The sequence below is a fragment of the Carettochelys insculpta genome, chromosome 3, assembly GCF_033958435.1.
Source record: "Carettochelys insculpta isolate YL-2023 chromosome 3, ASM3395843v1, whole genome shotgun sequence".
NCBI lineage: Eukaryota > Metazoa > Chordata > Testudines > Carettochelyidae > Carettochelys > Carettochelys insculpta.
In genome coordinates this window covers 33,425,772-33,440,815 of record NC_134139.1, presented here as the reverse complement: position 1 = coordinate 33,440,815, position 15,044 = coordinate 33,425,772, and the positions used below count along the sequence as shown (strand labels likewise).

The 15,044-nt window shown below is 38.4% G+C and overlaps 1 protein-coding gene across 2 annotated transcripts in view; it reads right to left on the bottom strand.

Annotated features, from left to right (window-relative positions):
• Positions 1–15,044, bottom strand: part of PKDCC (protein kinase domain containing, cytoplasmic) — a 52,453-nt gene that overhangs the window by 23,762 nt on the left and 13,647 nt on the right. For both annotated transcript variants that reach the window (XM_074989600.1, XM_074989601.1), the window contains exons 2-3: positions 9,263–9,385; positions 5,605–5,876 (exon numbers count right to left, since the gene is read on the bottom strand). In XM_074989600.1, coding sequence (XP_074845701.1) covers positions 5,605–5,876; positions 9,263–9,385 — 395 coding nt within the window. The remainder of the gene's footprint in view (positions 1–5,604; positions 5,877–9,262; positions 9,386–15,044) is intronic.

The window sequence follows — 15,044 nt, the reverse complement described above, 5'->3', positions numbered from 1 at the left end:
AATTTTGTTCCTTAAGTCCCTGACCTATTCAGGAAATATAATCATATTCCATAATTAAATAAATACTTTGCTGAGGCTGGTCACACAGCTGTCCAGCATACCTAGACTAAGCTTCTATATACAAGGGTGCCTTGTAACTACCAGTAAATGTTCCATTAACATAGAAATTTTCTGGGAAGCCTTATGGATTGTGAGTATTTGCAAAGATGTCTGTAGTTGGACAAAGTTTATTAAAGGGACACTGTCAAAACTCTGAAATCTCATTTTTTCCTCCAAACCTTTAAAAAATAAAACTGTCAGATTTATGCTTCTTTCATTTTACCAATTCTTTCCTTTTCAGTTCTGCATTATTTTAGGCTATAAAGGTGAACATTGGGCAGAGAGGAATCATTCTGTCACCAAAATTCAGGACATCTTCAATATTCTGGTGGTGGAGGTTATCAGAAACATGCATTCACGATGCTTCAAAATGGAAACCATATTTGAATGCACACTGTCTACTGCAAAAAATTCTATTGATTTAGGTAGTTTGCTTTGCTTTTCATGGGGAGAAAATTGCTATAAAATGAAGGAAATAAAAAGTAAAGCAGGTTCTACAATTTATAGCGTAATTTCTCACAAGCTTGAAAAATGCATCTGGTTGTGATGGCTCTTGCCCAGGGCTCAGTGCCTAATGATACCAAAAAGGGAACATTTAACTGGAAATGCAAATTACATGGGGATGGCTTCACAAAACTGCATCTACAATTTGGAAAAGAAGGCACAGCAATCTTTTTTTATTATTTTTTAATTAGAGAAGTGAAATCAGCATTCCTTTACTTTTTAAGTAGTAACAGAGAGGTAGTCATGTTGGTCTGTAGCTTAAAAAAACAAAATAGCAGTCATGTAGTACTTTAACGACTAACAAAATTTTTTGGCGATCTCAAGAAGTGGGTATTCCCCACAAAAGGTCATTACCTAATAAATTATTTTCTTAGCCTTTAATGGGCTACATGACTGCTTTTTTGTTTTATTCTTTAAAATGTAAGTTATTTCACAATGCCCATTTAGATTCCTGTTGTTAAGCCAATATTACTAACTTTTACAGCCGCTGTTTCAGAGGAACATTAGATAAAGATGGACAGTTTAGGATATGATAATATAAACAAAAGTCTCAGACATGAATACTAGATAATGTGCAGAAAGATAACACAAACAGGAACTTTTACTGACTGTTGCCTTTTCTCTCCTGTGCAGTACAGTTTCCCCACTAGCTATGCAGAAACTAGAGAGAATAAAGCAGGTTTCATATCAGGATATATTTAAAAAAAAAAATCAAATTATTGATTGGAAAATGTCAGCTACATGAGCTACTATTGTGACTCACTGAGCTGACATCTACTTTATAGACTGAATATTTCCTGAAAACTTTTTTTTATATACAAGAGTAAAATTCATCCCTTCCAAAAAGAGCCATTTTATAAAATCCTCAAGTAAGATTATTATAGAATCTTTCTTAGTATTTTACATACAAAGTAGCACTCTAAACACATATATGCTATGTCCAGACTGCAGGCTTCTGTCAGGAGCCCGGAGGCCTCCTGACAGAAGTCTGCTGCTCCGGGAGCCTTCTGCTGACATCCCAGTCATCCTCATTCCATAAGGAAGAAGGGATGCGTTGGTAGAGGGAGTTTTCCCAACATTTGGCCCCATGTAGACTGGGCCTTCTGCCTCTCCCAAGAGAAATGTCAGCAGGAGATAGCAAATGAATAACACAATTTGTGCATCTTTTGCCAACAGATCTCTTCAACGAAGACATAGCCATAGTATGTTAAAAATAAGACCTCCTGAGGTTTCTTCCAGTCCTAGGATTCTATGATTAAATAATTAGCAATGAAGAATTCCTCAGGTAAATTTTCTGCACCTGAAGAATGCATAAGTGGATTGTGACTGATCACCAACAGCGTCTGAAAGTATTTGAAGGTCACAGTTTGCTTTTCTGAATGGTTTGGATAGCTACAACTGGACAGAAAAATCACAAGCTATTGTTTCTGCTCCTCCGTTGAATAAGCATGCAAATATTTTGATATGACCACTCACATGTGTCCATCAATATTTACAAGTGTGACTTTGGAAGTCACAGACATCAGTGCCAGTGAAAGTCAAACTCTAACATTCATGCTGAGGCAACTCAGGGGGGTGGTGAGGGAAAGGGGACATGAGGGCTACGTCTACACATGAAGCCAACATCGAAATAGCTTATTTCGATGTAGCAACCGATGAATAACGTCTACACGTCCTCCAGGGCTGGCAACGTCGATGTTCAACTTCGACGTTGCGCAGCACCACATCGAAATAGGCGCTGCGAGGGTACGTCTACGCGCCAAAGTAGCACACATCGAAATAAGGGTGCCAGGCACAGCTGCAGACAGGGTCACAGGGCGGACTCAACAGCAAGCCGCTCCCTTAAAGGGCCCCTCCCAGACACAGTTGCACTAAACAACACAAGATACACAGAGCCGACAACTGGTTGCGGACCCTGTGCCTGCAGCATGGATCCCCAGCTGCCGCAGCAGCAGCCAGAAGCCCTGGGCTAAGGGCTGCTGCCCACGGTGACCATAGAGCCCCGCAGGGGCTGGAGAGAGAGAGAATCTCTCAACCCCCCAGCTGATGGCCGCCATGGAGGACCTGGCAATTTCGACGTTGCGGGACGCGGATCGTCTACACAGTCCCTACTTCGACATTGAACGTCGAAGTAGGGCGCTATTCCGATCCCCTCATGAGGTTAGCGACTTCGACGTCTCGCCGCCTAACGTTGAAGTTAACTTCAAAATAGCGCCCGACGCGTGTAGCCGCGACGGGCGCTATTTCGAAGTTAGTGCCGCTACTTCGAAGTAGCGTGCACGTGTAGACACAGCTGAGGAGTGTAGCACCTCCTTGTGTCCCGATTTCTGCCAGAGTATAGGCATCCTGCCCTGAATCCCACTGCATGCCACCAGGAGAAACTTTAAATTTTGCTCCCCCCAACTACCAACTGTCATCTTTGCATTCAAGATTTTCAGAGCATAAGGCCAAAAGAGACCAGAGTGAGATTTCAGTAATGTGAACACCTGCATTGCACAGGCCCCAGAACTGCCTTGAATTAAATTCCTTTCTAAACTAGAACAGCTCAGCTACAATAAGTTCTCATATTGTTTTTTAAATATCCAGTGCTGGAGAATTCCCCATACTCCTTGATAAGGGTCCAAATCATTTACCATTACCCTCATTGTTAAAAATGTGCCCCTGAGGTACACAACAGGAGGCACATCTGACTGAAGGAAATCATTTAAAATTCCAGGCCAATACTTGCACAACATTTTTTGTTCAATTTTCTCAGCTGTAATAATCCACCTAGAAAAGGAACCAGAGGCTGGCCTAGTGGTGTTTCTCAGGGATGACTCTAGTAAATTCAGACACACCTGGAGATTATTGGTTAATGTGTTACAGATTGGAACTACCAAGCAGCACCAGATATGAACAAGTATCCTTTTTCCACGCCTTCTAAAAATAGTACTACCATTCACCTGCCATCACAGTAACCCAATACATGGGGATTTGAGAACTGGAAATTCGAGTTGTCCAAACCAAGTAGCTTGCAGTTTTGTCCTTGCTGAGTGAATATGTAGAGATTGTTGCAGATGCATTCATAGGGGTAGCTGCATCTTATCATGCTGGGGAGGTCTATCTTGTAAACATTAGAAGCAGTAGTGGGATCTAAAAGCTACAGCTTTCAAAGTGTAAAAACAGATCTTTGGAAACTGATCAGCCCCTTCAGTATTTCAATAGCGCTCTGACAAAGGCTAGCCACTGTGATAGGAAAAGTCAGCTTTCTTCACATAGACAGCAACCATTCCAGAAGATCACTGTGTGTCATGGCTATATCCCTATTTATGATAGGATATGTCTGAAAAGCACACTTGCAAATCAATTTTTTTTTGTTGACTAGACCAGTAAAATGGTCCTAATCAGAAACTAGTTTACTAAGAAGGATCTATAATCCAAGCCAATGGAAATGGAACACTTTACAGGACACACTGAAAATTACATTGCGCGACTGCACAACAGTCATATATTTGAATCCATTTCAGTGTGGTCAGATAATGTAACACACATGCTGGTAAGTGCATAGGGACAACAGCAAAAGACTCTCCCCAGAGAAGACTCTTCTAGCTGTGGTCTGGCAGGGAGCAAGTGGTATAATACTTGAAAGAGAAACCTAAGAAATGAGCACACCATTTAAAGTTGCCAACTTTCTAATCAAACAAAACCTAACATCCTTGCCCCAGCCCTTCTCTGAGGTCCCACCCTCCCTCTCTCCTCTCCCTCCATCACTTGTTCTCCTTCTCCCACTCCTCCTCTCCCCCACAACACTTTCAGTCATTTTCACTGGGCTGAGAAAGGCTACGGAAAGTCCCTTTTCAACCTGGTGTCCTGTTGAAAACCAGCCACCCCAACACCATCGCATCATGGCCTTGAGGCCCTGCCTGGTTCAGACTGTAGTGCTCTATGTCACCAGTGTACTTCAACACCAAGCCATGGCACAACAAAAGTCACGCATGAAGGATCAGTTCTGGGGCCTCTGGAAGCTAATAGTATAGTTTCCCTGGGATCAGTGTGTGGCCCAAAGAGCAAGACGAGTGATCACAGCTAGTGAAGAGCCAAGACCACACACACAAATCCCTCATGGAAAACCACTCAGCTGTAAATCTCAAGAGCCCTACATAAACAAAATTCTTAAGATAGCACGTAGCTGAAATGTCTTTCTTCAGACTTCTGACTGGCCCAATTACCTATCTGTTATAAGCATAGCATGCCCATAAATTATCGAGGCAAACCGCAGTGGCGGGTACTTGAGGATGGATGGGATGGAAGAAGTATAAGATGCAAGCAAATCACTGCCTAGTCAAAGAGTAACAGTTTGTTGGCAGAATGAAGCATGAGGTAAATTTGGAGCAGAGAACTAAAAAGCAGTGGTGGCTTTTAAAAAGGTTAATATCCCTTATAACCTCTGGGAGATTAGTCTCCAAGTTATCCTTGGGCAACAATGCTACTGCAGGCTGTTGGTTATCAAACAACTGAAGCAGAAAGTTTTACAATCTGCAGAAGGTTAGCGGTCAGAGCACAGAACTAGAAGACAGAACCTTCTGAGTTCTCATCCTACCTCTGAAGCCATTTCAATTCTCCACCTCAGAGTTGCCCCCACTATTTAACAGGGGATGATAAACACCTATTAGTCCACCTCACTGATATGTTGTGTAAATAATTTCATTAATAATGCAGCAATGGTGATTTAGGCCCAAGAAGAATACTCCAGTTTTCCACTGGTATAAATATTTCACTGTGTAATTGACTTCAATAAAGTTCAACCAACATAGATTTTAGTGGTGAATCAGGCACAATGTTTCCAAAGTACTTCCAAGATATTAATATGATAAATACTTACAACACAAATTTTAATGTTTTAGGTGTAAGTGTATAAGGGCCCTATCCAAAATTTCTATTGACTTCAATAGCTATAAATGGCTACACAGAAGTATTGCCAAATTTTATTCACTTTATCTACTTAGATAACTGGTTATCTACCTGTATGCATTATAAAGATTCCTCTTTTCATTCATATTTTGGCATCGGCCCTCCACAGAGCAGGGAAGAGTGAAATTTCTTGCTGGAAACTCTATAAAACAGTCACTGTTACTTGTACAAGAGCTTTCTTCTATGCTGGCATCATCCAAGTCTGTCACTTTCAGCTCTCCATCTACAATCACAAACTGTCGCGGGCGAAAATCCAGCAGCGTCACAGAGCCAAGAGGAGAGTGAGCCAAATAATGCAAAAGCCGGACTAAACTGATACATATCTGAAATACAAAAGCATAGCTAGCCTGTGATATTAGCTTAGTAGGGAACATGTAAAAAATCCATCTGCCTTAAATTAAAGTTACACACATAATAATGACCAAATACAGGCATCAAATTTATCAGCAAAATCAAAATTTAATACCTTCAAGGTATTCATTATATTTAACATTGTTCTTTTAATATAGAATTATAAAACCTTTTGAAGTAAAATATACTTGTTTACCATTTCCCCCCCCCCCCTGTAGTTTTATTATTGTAGGGTTGCCTGTGAGTTCTGAGCTGCTGAGGCTTTTTTCATATTTTAATAGAAATAAAAGCATTTGATTTTGATAAAAAGCCACATGTTGGACCTGATGCTGGAGTCTGTCTCTGATCCTCTAAACACTGACACATGCCTAACTTTTCACACTGGACAATAGTTTGACTTCAGTGGGACTATTCATGGTGCATAAAGCTAAGTCCTTGTAGGATGAGAGCCCATCCATATAAACAGAACCTTATGTCCACACACTGAATCTGATTCGAATTAATGGAATTCCACATGTGTGTTAGACTGGGGCCACAGAGTGAAGAACTCTCTGGCCTTTACTACTAGATAGAAAAGAATATATTTAGAATCATGTTGCCTTGACATTATTTCTTGAAGGCTATGTCTACATGAGGGGGTTTTGTCAGAAAAACCTGTAGAGCATCTATACGCAAAATGTGTTTTGACAGCAGTTTGTTGACAAAACTTGGCACATCCACCAGTAGCCTTATACTGCTCCCAGTTCAGGTATAATGCCTTTCCCAATAGTTTCCTGTTAACAAAAGAGCTGTGTAGATGCTCCAGGACCCTTCTGTAGGCAGACAAGGCTTCTTGTTCACTGGGCAGCCCTGCTTGCAGAGCTTCTGTTCAGTTGTTCTGTCAAGAGAAGGCAGGGCAGTCTGGCTGCTCTCTGTTGACAGAACAGATTGCTCTTTCAATCTGCTTTTATGTGTAGACATGATTTGTCAACAGAAGTTGTTCTGGGAACTCCCCTTCAACAACCACTTCTGTCGACAGATGGTTCTCATGTAGACGTAGCGTATATTTATTATATAACCCAATAAAACAAGAACAGTATTAATATGCATGCAGTCATTCAGTGTATTCAATTATCAACATAGCCTATGCTAGCAAGAAAATTTGTTACTGTTTTCATGTAAGCTTTGTGGGGGTTTTTTGTTTTTAGTTAAAACTGTTAAGGTCATATGTATTTTAGTAATCAAATCACAGTTCACTCTTAAATACATACTACCAAAGAAAATAGACGTTGAATATGGCTTTGGTTACACTTCACAGACTTTACGTCTGTGAGATATTAGGACAATCCAGCACTTCTGTAACCACTCCTCCTGCCTTACTAGCCTAGAACATTTTTGTCCCAGCTCAGCAACATCAAAAGTCATGGGATGTGTGCACTGACTGCTCTTTTGTTCCTGCTGAAAAATGCAGCTATCTTGTGTGCAGAGTTTGAGGATGCTATATTATATATATATATAATAATGTTTATAAACAAAAATGTTTATATATACATATATAAAAAAGGCATATCGTGATGCTGAGGAACTGAAAACAGACCAAAAAGAAGCACTTAACTTTCAGAATATCGATATGCAGTGCTTTAAAAAAAAAAAAATAGTGCCATACTCAGCTAACTCCCCACTCTTCACTCACCAGGACAATCTCATGGCTAGAGCTGCTGAGGGGCCAGTACTCAGTACCAGTACCAAAAAAAAGCACCCTCAATACGAGTTTCTCCTTGGGTCAGGAGAACTGCACAGAACCTCATTATAGAAACTGAACATTATGCTAAAACTGTTAAAGAAGCTTGAATAAAATTATAATTAACATCTTTAACTGCCCAAAGTTAACTATAGGAAAAATAACTTTTCACAGAGTTCTTAAATTACTATGGAAAACAGTATTCATGTTTTGCAAAAAACCAAAGAGGGATTTTTGCTGGCAATCTCAAATCATTCCTCCTTTCTCAAACACTACCAAGGCCCTGATCCTGCAAATGGATCCACTAATACAGACACTTGATGCCAGTACTGAGCCCTATTAAAGTCTTTTATCTATGTGCCTTTGCTTCAGTGTTGATATGGGATGTGTGTGTGTGTATTCCCCACGAGACTAAAATACACATTTTAGGGCTCAGTTCTGCACTGTTGCTTTCCATTGAAATCACAACAGATGCTATTTTGGGGAGATTAACTCCCTGTCCTGTAAGCACAAAGGCGCTACTTGAGTGTATAAAGTTAAACAACCATGTTAATGTTTGCTTCACTGGGGCATATACATAAACAATTCTTGCATGCTTTTTCTTCTCCTTTCTGACAGCTGCACACTAGATAAGGTAATAGTTACAACATTACCTAAGGCTTCATTACCGTAGTTCCAGGAATATTCTATTTATAATTACATCTCTGTGAATCAAACCAGCACCGCCAAGTTATTTCTCCTCCCTCTGAAGAGAAGCTTTCCATCCACAACCTATGAATTACTAATAGGGTCAAGCCAATAATCTAGTTCATCTTTTGCAATTTATACCACAGTGCTGTAATTTGCAGTTGCGTGGGTCAGGTGTGCAGGAGACAACAGTATACTTCATGTGCCATGACAAACTAAAATCTCTGTTTAAGACCTTGTTAGGAGTTTATTTCTTTTAGAACAAGGCACCTGAAGTTTGACTCACAGGCCAAATGCAGTATACAGGGCCAGGGCTCTAAATGAAGCCTGTAAGTGCCATAGTCTTGGATGGTGAAATACATCCCACAGACCAACATATCATGCCCTGTACTAATTAAAGTAGCTCTACAATCTGGGGAGCATTCCATACAACTTAAGTGTGACTTTCATGGTTTTGTTAAGTTGCCAGTGTAGAATTCATTGGACAAATGCTCTTTCAGGATTTCTATACCTTATTAACCCTTGCTTTACCTTTTACTCTCCCCTTGTAAGAGCCAAAGTGACAGGAAACAATTATAAAATCAGCTTGTGATAAGGATCAAGAAGGAGATATCACATCCTTTTACTGTTTGAATTCCAGAACACAGAACACAATTTCAAGCCAAAAATACCAAGTTCTGAGTTTTTAACAAGTATGAAACCTTTGAAAAGAGAATGTGACCAGTGCAAAACACCCTATAATTAGATACCAGCAACGGATGTAATAATGCATGATCTTAAAAACTGAAAAATGGGAGCGTTAAGTATTACAAATTAAGATTTAACATTCCCAGGCAAAGCAGTTTAATAAATATGAACAAAGCTGTAACGTATGTAAAATTTTCTCCCATGGTTGGAATCGTGTGCTCCCATCCTACTTAAAAATCCTTTAGATACCCTTATGGTACTTACTCGAAATCTATCCTCCCAAGAAGTCTGTAACAGCTGAATCATCTCCAATGGTGAGCCTAGCTCAGTGATGGTAGTCAGCGTGTGCGGGATGTCATTGCTATCCTGATAACAGTAGCCATAGAGCTGAAAAAAGTATATGAAGGGGGAGAGATTAGTAAAATACTTCTTGACATGCTCTTCTTTTCTCCATGGATGAAGGGAACAGTCTCTTGCATCCTCCTTGGACCTTTAGATCCAGATTACGTGTTTCACGATGCTGACCATACAGTTTCACGTCTCAGCCTTGTATCCTTCCATCTGAGGAGAGCTCCAGTTGAAGTCCATCACTGAAACTCTTAAGTTGCCTAGTGCAAGCTCTGCAGGCCACACCTGGTCCTCAGCAAGCCTGAGTATGTGGTATTTGCATACCCTTCTGGATAGGCTGTTATAATCAAGACTTTCAGGAAGAAATATATATAGAAAAATATGTATGTGTGTAGATACAAAGACTTACCAGAAGGAATTCATTTTAGCATATTTTGTGTTAAAAAACAGGCATCTGAAAATGCCAATTAAAGATGAAGATTTTGGAGGGGGGGGGGTATTATTCCCAGTGCACTGTCTATTTGTATTTAAATGCCACAGAGGGTTCAACAATATCTTTATAATGAACTTTAAAAAGCAATTGCAAAAGGTTGAGTGATAGCCTTTCTAATACACAAAATGCTTCTAATCAAACTTACTGAAATTACATGGGCAATAATGTGAGAGTGGGGTGAGTACTGCAAAATATTTTAAAGTGAATACACATCAGCCATGCTCCAGCCCCTTTTGTGCTTGCTCCCAAAAGAATTGAGTGATCACACTTTACTTGTGCGGACAGAAGAGTAAGAATATTTTAAGCCTTGAAGTGACTTATTTCAGATGGGGTGGGGACTGTTCTACACAGCCAGGAAAGAGTCTTCTACAAAGTCCTTGCCAAAGGCTTGGCAGAGAGGCCATTAAATGAGCCAAAGAAAGATCTGATTACAAAGTTTGCAGCAGGAAGAAAATGCACACAACAGAAAATTAAGTTTGCCCTCTACTCTCAGCCAAAAAAGTCTAATGGTAAAGGGGCTGGCATGATGCAAAAGGATTTAAGAAAAAAAAAAAAACTGATCCTAATTCATCTCCTTCCCACCCCTGAGCTCAAACACACCATGATTTCTTCAAACACATTCAACTCCTGATTATGGACATCATCCAAAGCTCACTGAAATCAATGAGTGTGTTTTTATTGACTTCAGTAAGCTTTCAATCAGCTCCCATAAGAGCTATGCTCAGTGAGACACAATTCAGAAACAAATGCCTTGTGTGTTATGTGACTGGTCACAACTAAGCAACATTTGTACAGCCAGTGTAATTAAATGTTCTCAATTAACAATAGAAAAAAATTGCAAACAAATTTACTACTCGTAGTAGCCCTTTGTGCAAATTTGTGCAATCTGCTCAGAAACATTTAACAAGCACAAAAAGGGCTACCTCATTCAGTAAGCAAACTATTTGCTGTGTTTAAAGTAAGCAATAACTCCTTTCAGTGAAAAAGTAGCATTTAACTTCAAAACTGGTAAAAATGTGCATCAAAACAAAATAGAAGCTAGAAAAGTTTTTATTGCCTTTTTAAAATGAGGTTCTCTCACCATATATGTACTTGTGGCAAGAATTTCTGAATTATAAACAGAAAGGATTGAAATAGGGATACACTACCGCTTTAATAATACATACTAACCTAGCGCTTCTTGAACCTGACACAGATTGTACCTTAATATCTATAACACAATTTTTTATGGAAGCATGTTTGTGATAAAAATACGGTAGTAAAAACTTAGCATGACACAAATGGTCTTTTGAAGAACACATCAGCACAATTAGTACCATTGCAAAGTGGAAAGAGCACAAATATAGAGAGATTTAAAATGTTTTATAGACTACATATCTTTGCTCAAATGCCACTGGATTTGCCTATGAAAATTTTACATCTAGTATGCCTGGTGCTGTAGTCCTCACACAGTATGGCTTTTGTATGGATGGGGATTAAGAGTGTAAAACTGGGGCCATTACCTTCAAATGTTAATTTTGGGGGTGTCAAAGCCTAATAAGAGGTTACATAGCTTTCTAAAGTCTAGTTCTATTGACTCATAGAGGGAATTTATAAAATTGTATTGTCCTGCAGAACAAAAACTCAAAACAGAAATGAGATTTAGAAAACACATTCAATAAAAAATGTCAATCCTACTGTAAATGTCAATTCAGAGTAATAATGAACAACAAGGACATCAATCTTCATTAGCCATTCAAGCCCTCTGAAAGAGTACAATAAAAACCAAGTAATTTTAATGAAGACAAATTATCTATATAGCATAAGTGTGTGCATGTTAAAGATTCTACATTATCTTAGTTAAAATATATATTTAATAAAAATAAATTCAGAATAATTTTGTAAGTGGTAAGCTTCAAAGTACACATTCCAATGGTCATAATATTGTGATATATTTGTTCTCAAGAGTTGCGTTGCACTGCATTTAATTATCTCAGTTTAGAATCCAATTGCAACCCTCCAAAATTATTGCTGACATGTTTATATTTAGTACAGACTTTGCTGTTCTGGAGCCTACTTAGTTATTTTGAGTTGCTGTGAAAGCTTAAAAGGACCCCATCCAATTTTCCTTCCCCAAGAAAATCTCTCTTCAGATCATAATGGGAAATTTTCGTGCATAAGTCTATAGTTCAATACATTTAAAAATGACTTTTTCCTTCATCACACTTAATTCTAACTAAAGAAATAGATATCTGGCTTAAGCTCTTGTTTATCAGTATTATTTGCGTAGAACATTTTTAGCTATGAAATTGCTGGTTTGTAAGAATCATGGGGGTATTGAAATGATAGATGGAAAGGAGCTATTGGAATACATCTATACCGTTTAGAGTTTGTCTGTCTGTTTGATGAAGAATTCCTAAGCAAAACAAAAGAGAAGTCATGTAGCACTTTAAAGACTAACAAAATAATGTTTTAGGTGATGAGCTTTTTTTGCTTTTTTGTTTTGTGAAGATAACAGACTAACACTACCTCTCTGTGACTATCCGCCTAAGTAGTAAGTGCTAGGACCACCAAATACAGTATACAGCGTCCTCTTATCATAACTTAAAGCAACACAAAGGTTTGGTTGTGCCAGGAAAACAGGATGTCAGAACTGACATAACTGAGCAAATATTGAAAGAACCTGAATCAGGAGGAGCCAAAAAAATAGGATGAACCTGAAATAGGTTTATTGAGAAGCAATCCTCACAGAAAAGAGATAAAATGGAGAAATGCAGTGTAGCGCTCTGTTTTAACACAGCTAAATCACAGCTTAAGGTTTGAAAGCTAAAAGAAAATGTTATTGGAAACCAAATTCACCATAGCCCTTTTTGTTAGAGTATAGTGAATGATAAGAATTTACAGACATGAAGAAAAAATACACTTGATGGAATTCCCAGTTTTAAAACATTACTAAAAAATTAGACAAATTTTAATAATCCCTTTAAGAAACTATATAAAAATTAACTTCATAAAAATACCACTGCATTTCTGAAATACATGTTCCTTTTTATATGAAAAAAAAAAGTTTAGAACCCAAGCAATGTCAAGTAAATCTGCTACTATAAATATATTTTAAAAGAAATCCAGAGGTCTAATACAAAAAAAAATGCACATGAAATACCCAGCCATGTGTGTGCAATTTTAGTGACAGAAAATTTTTAAAAATAGGTAAATTCTGACGCAAACAAGTAGGCATCCAAAATGTGTATGTTCCTTAGAAATTGAGTTAATTAGATCACCAAGCCCTTGTTCCTGTCAATGCAAAGTGGTCCCCTTAAGTATAGATTCTATTTTTCGTCCAATGTAGCTTGTAAAGTCACAGATATAACGATGTCATTTTCAGTACTAATAATAATTTGTATACCATATGCATTTGTATAAACCACCTAAAACTAGAAAAATAACCACACAGACAATTTGAACGAAACTGGACTCAAATAATTATCCATACAGGAAAGAGAAAAAGTAGAGCACGCATAATGAATCAGTAATTTCAGCAATTAAAATTCCCTTGGTATGGACAAAGGGTTTTTTTTTCCTCCTTATCATCTAGTTACATATTAGATTTTCCAAACATATTTTTATATACTGACATAGCATGGGTTCAGTTAAATGTATAGAAAGAAATACTATCCAATGAATATAATTTAATTTGTCAAGACATTGCATTGAAACACTACACATACACAGACTCATAGGGTTGCTGTGTTAGTCAGTAGCTTCGCACATAACAAGCAGTCCTGTAACACCTTAAAGACTAACAAAGTGGGTCTTATCCATTAAAGCTCATTACCTAAGAAATTTGTTAGTCTTTAAGGTGCTACAGGACTGCTTGTTATATGTATGCATACATAGTTTTGTACAGAATCTAGTAGCAGCAATAGCTTGGAATAGTCTTCTTGCTAGCTTGGAATACTCTTCTTTCTTCTTAGGAAAATGTAAGTCAGATATGAACTGCTGTCTCATTGTGCACAAGAATCCATTAAAGCAGGTTTGTTTACTGAGCTCGTCATTAACTGTTTAGATTTTTCTCAAAAATTGTATTCTGTTACCATATTCACCAAAAGCGCCCACTGACTTCAGCAGGATATGCAGATGCCTGAAGAACATAGGGTCAGCCCTTGAGAAAGTTATGTTCTTTTGTAAGATTTTGTGTCTCTACTGCCAGTCAGCTCACATCCCTTAAGAACTGCCTTTTATTACAAATTATAGCGACAGAGGTGCCCCTTTCAGACGAGAAAAGGGGTGGAGGGGAGCAGAGGTCAGACTACACACAAAAGCTGACAAGCTTACTGCATAAAAACACAAAATAAAAGAGCTTATTAAGCTGTCATCAATGGGTAAGTATATGCAAACAAGAGGCCCTCCCACATCAGTATAGTCATCAAAGCTGGATTTAAAAAAAAAAAAAAAAAGTCAAGAGAAAGCCTCAGCAACACTGTTACTTTTCACTAACACAGTTTGCTCAGACAGGAACAGTACAGTTGAAAATCTTATAATATAAAGGCAAATGTTGTTCCAAGACTAGTGTAAGCCTAAAGCAGAAGAGTCAGCCCGAAGCATCCAAAGATCAGGCGCCTCTCCTCCAAAAACAGGATATTGGCCTAAAAATTATGAGATGTTAAAAAAAAATAAGTCATAAAATGTATTTTCATTCTAGATGTTGATCTCAGTGTCCCCCGATCTTTAGCCTCTTTGATATTATGAGGACTAGGAATTGGTGTTCTTTTGTAAGGAAAGCTGAGATTGCTCATATAATCACATGACTCCAAGTGCTGGAGCTTCTGAGGAAAAAAGGCATAATCTCCTTTGATAAAACTGGTAACACTGTTACAGTAACAGCCTGATTCTCTTCTCACTCACATCTCAGTGATTTGCTTGGAGTCTCTGCAAATCTACTCCAGTGTAAGAGCAGAATCTGGTTCTTAACAGGCAAAAATTGTTCATGTACACAGTGCACATCTTACTTTCAAAGATAAAGGTGCACACCTAGCCAACTGAAAATTAGTCAAGAATTGGATATGGCAAGGCTAGCCTAACAGTAATTCAGGACCTGAATCAACTCTCATTGCACTGAATAAAAAGACACCCACTGACACAGCTGAACTTTGAACCAAACACCTTGTGACTAATTTAGAGGAGCCAATCACAGAGTGCTTTGACATGCCAATGGAATCAAACCAA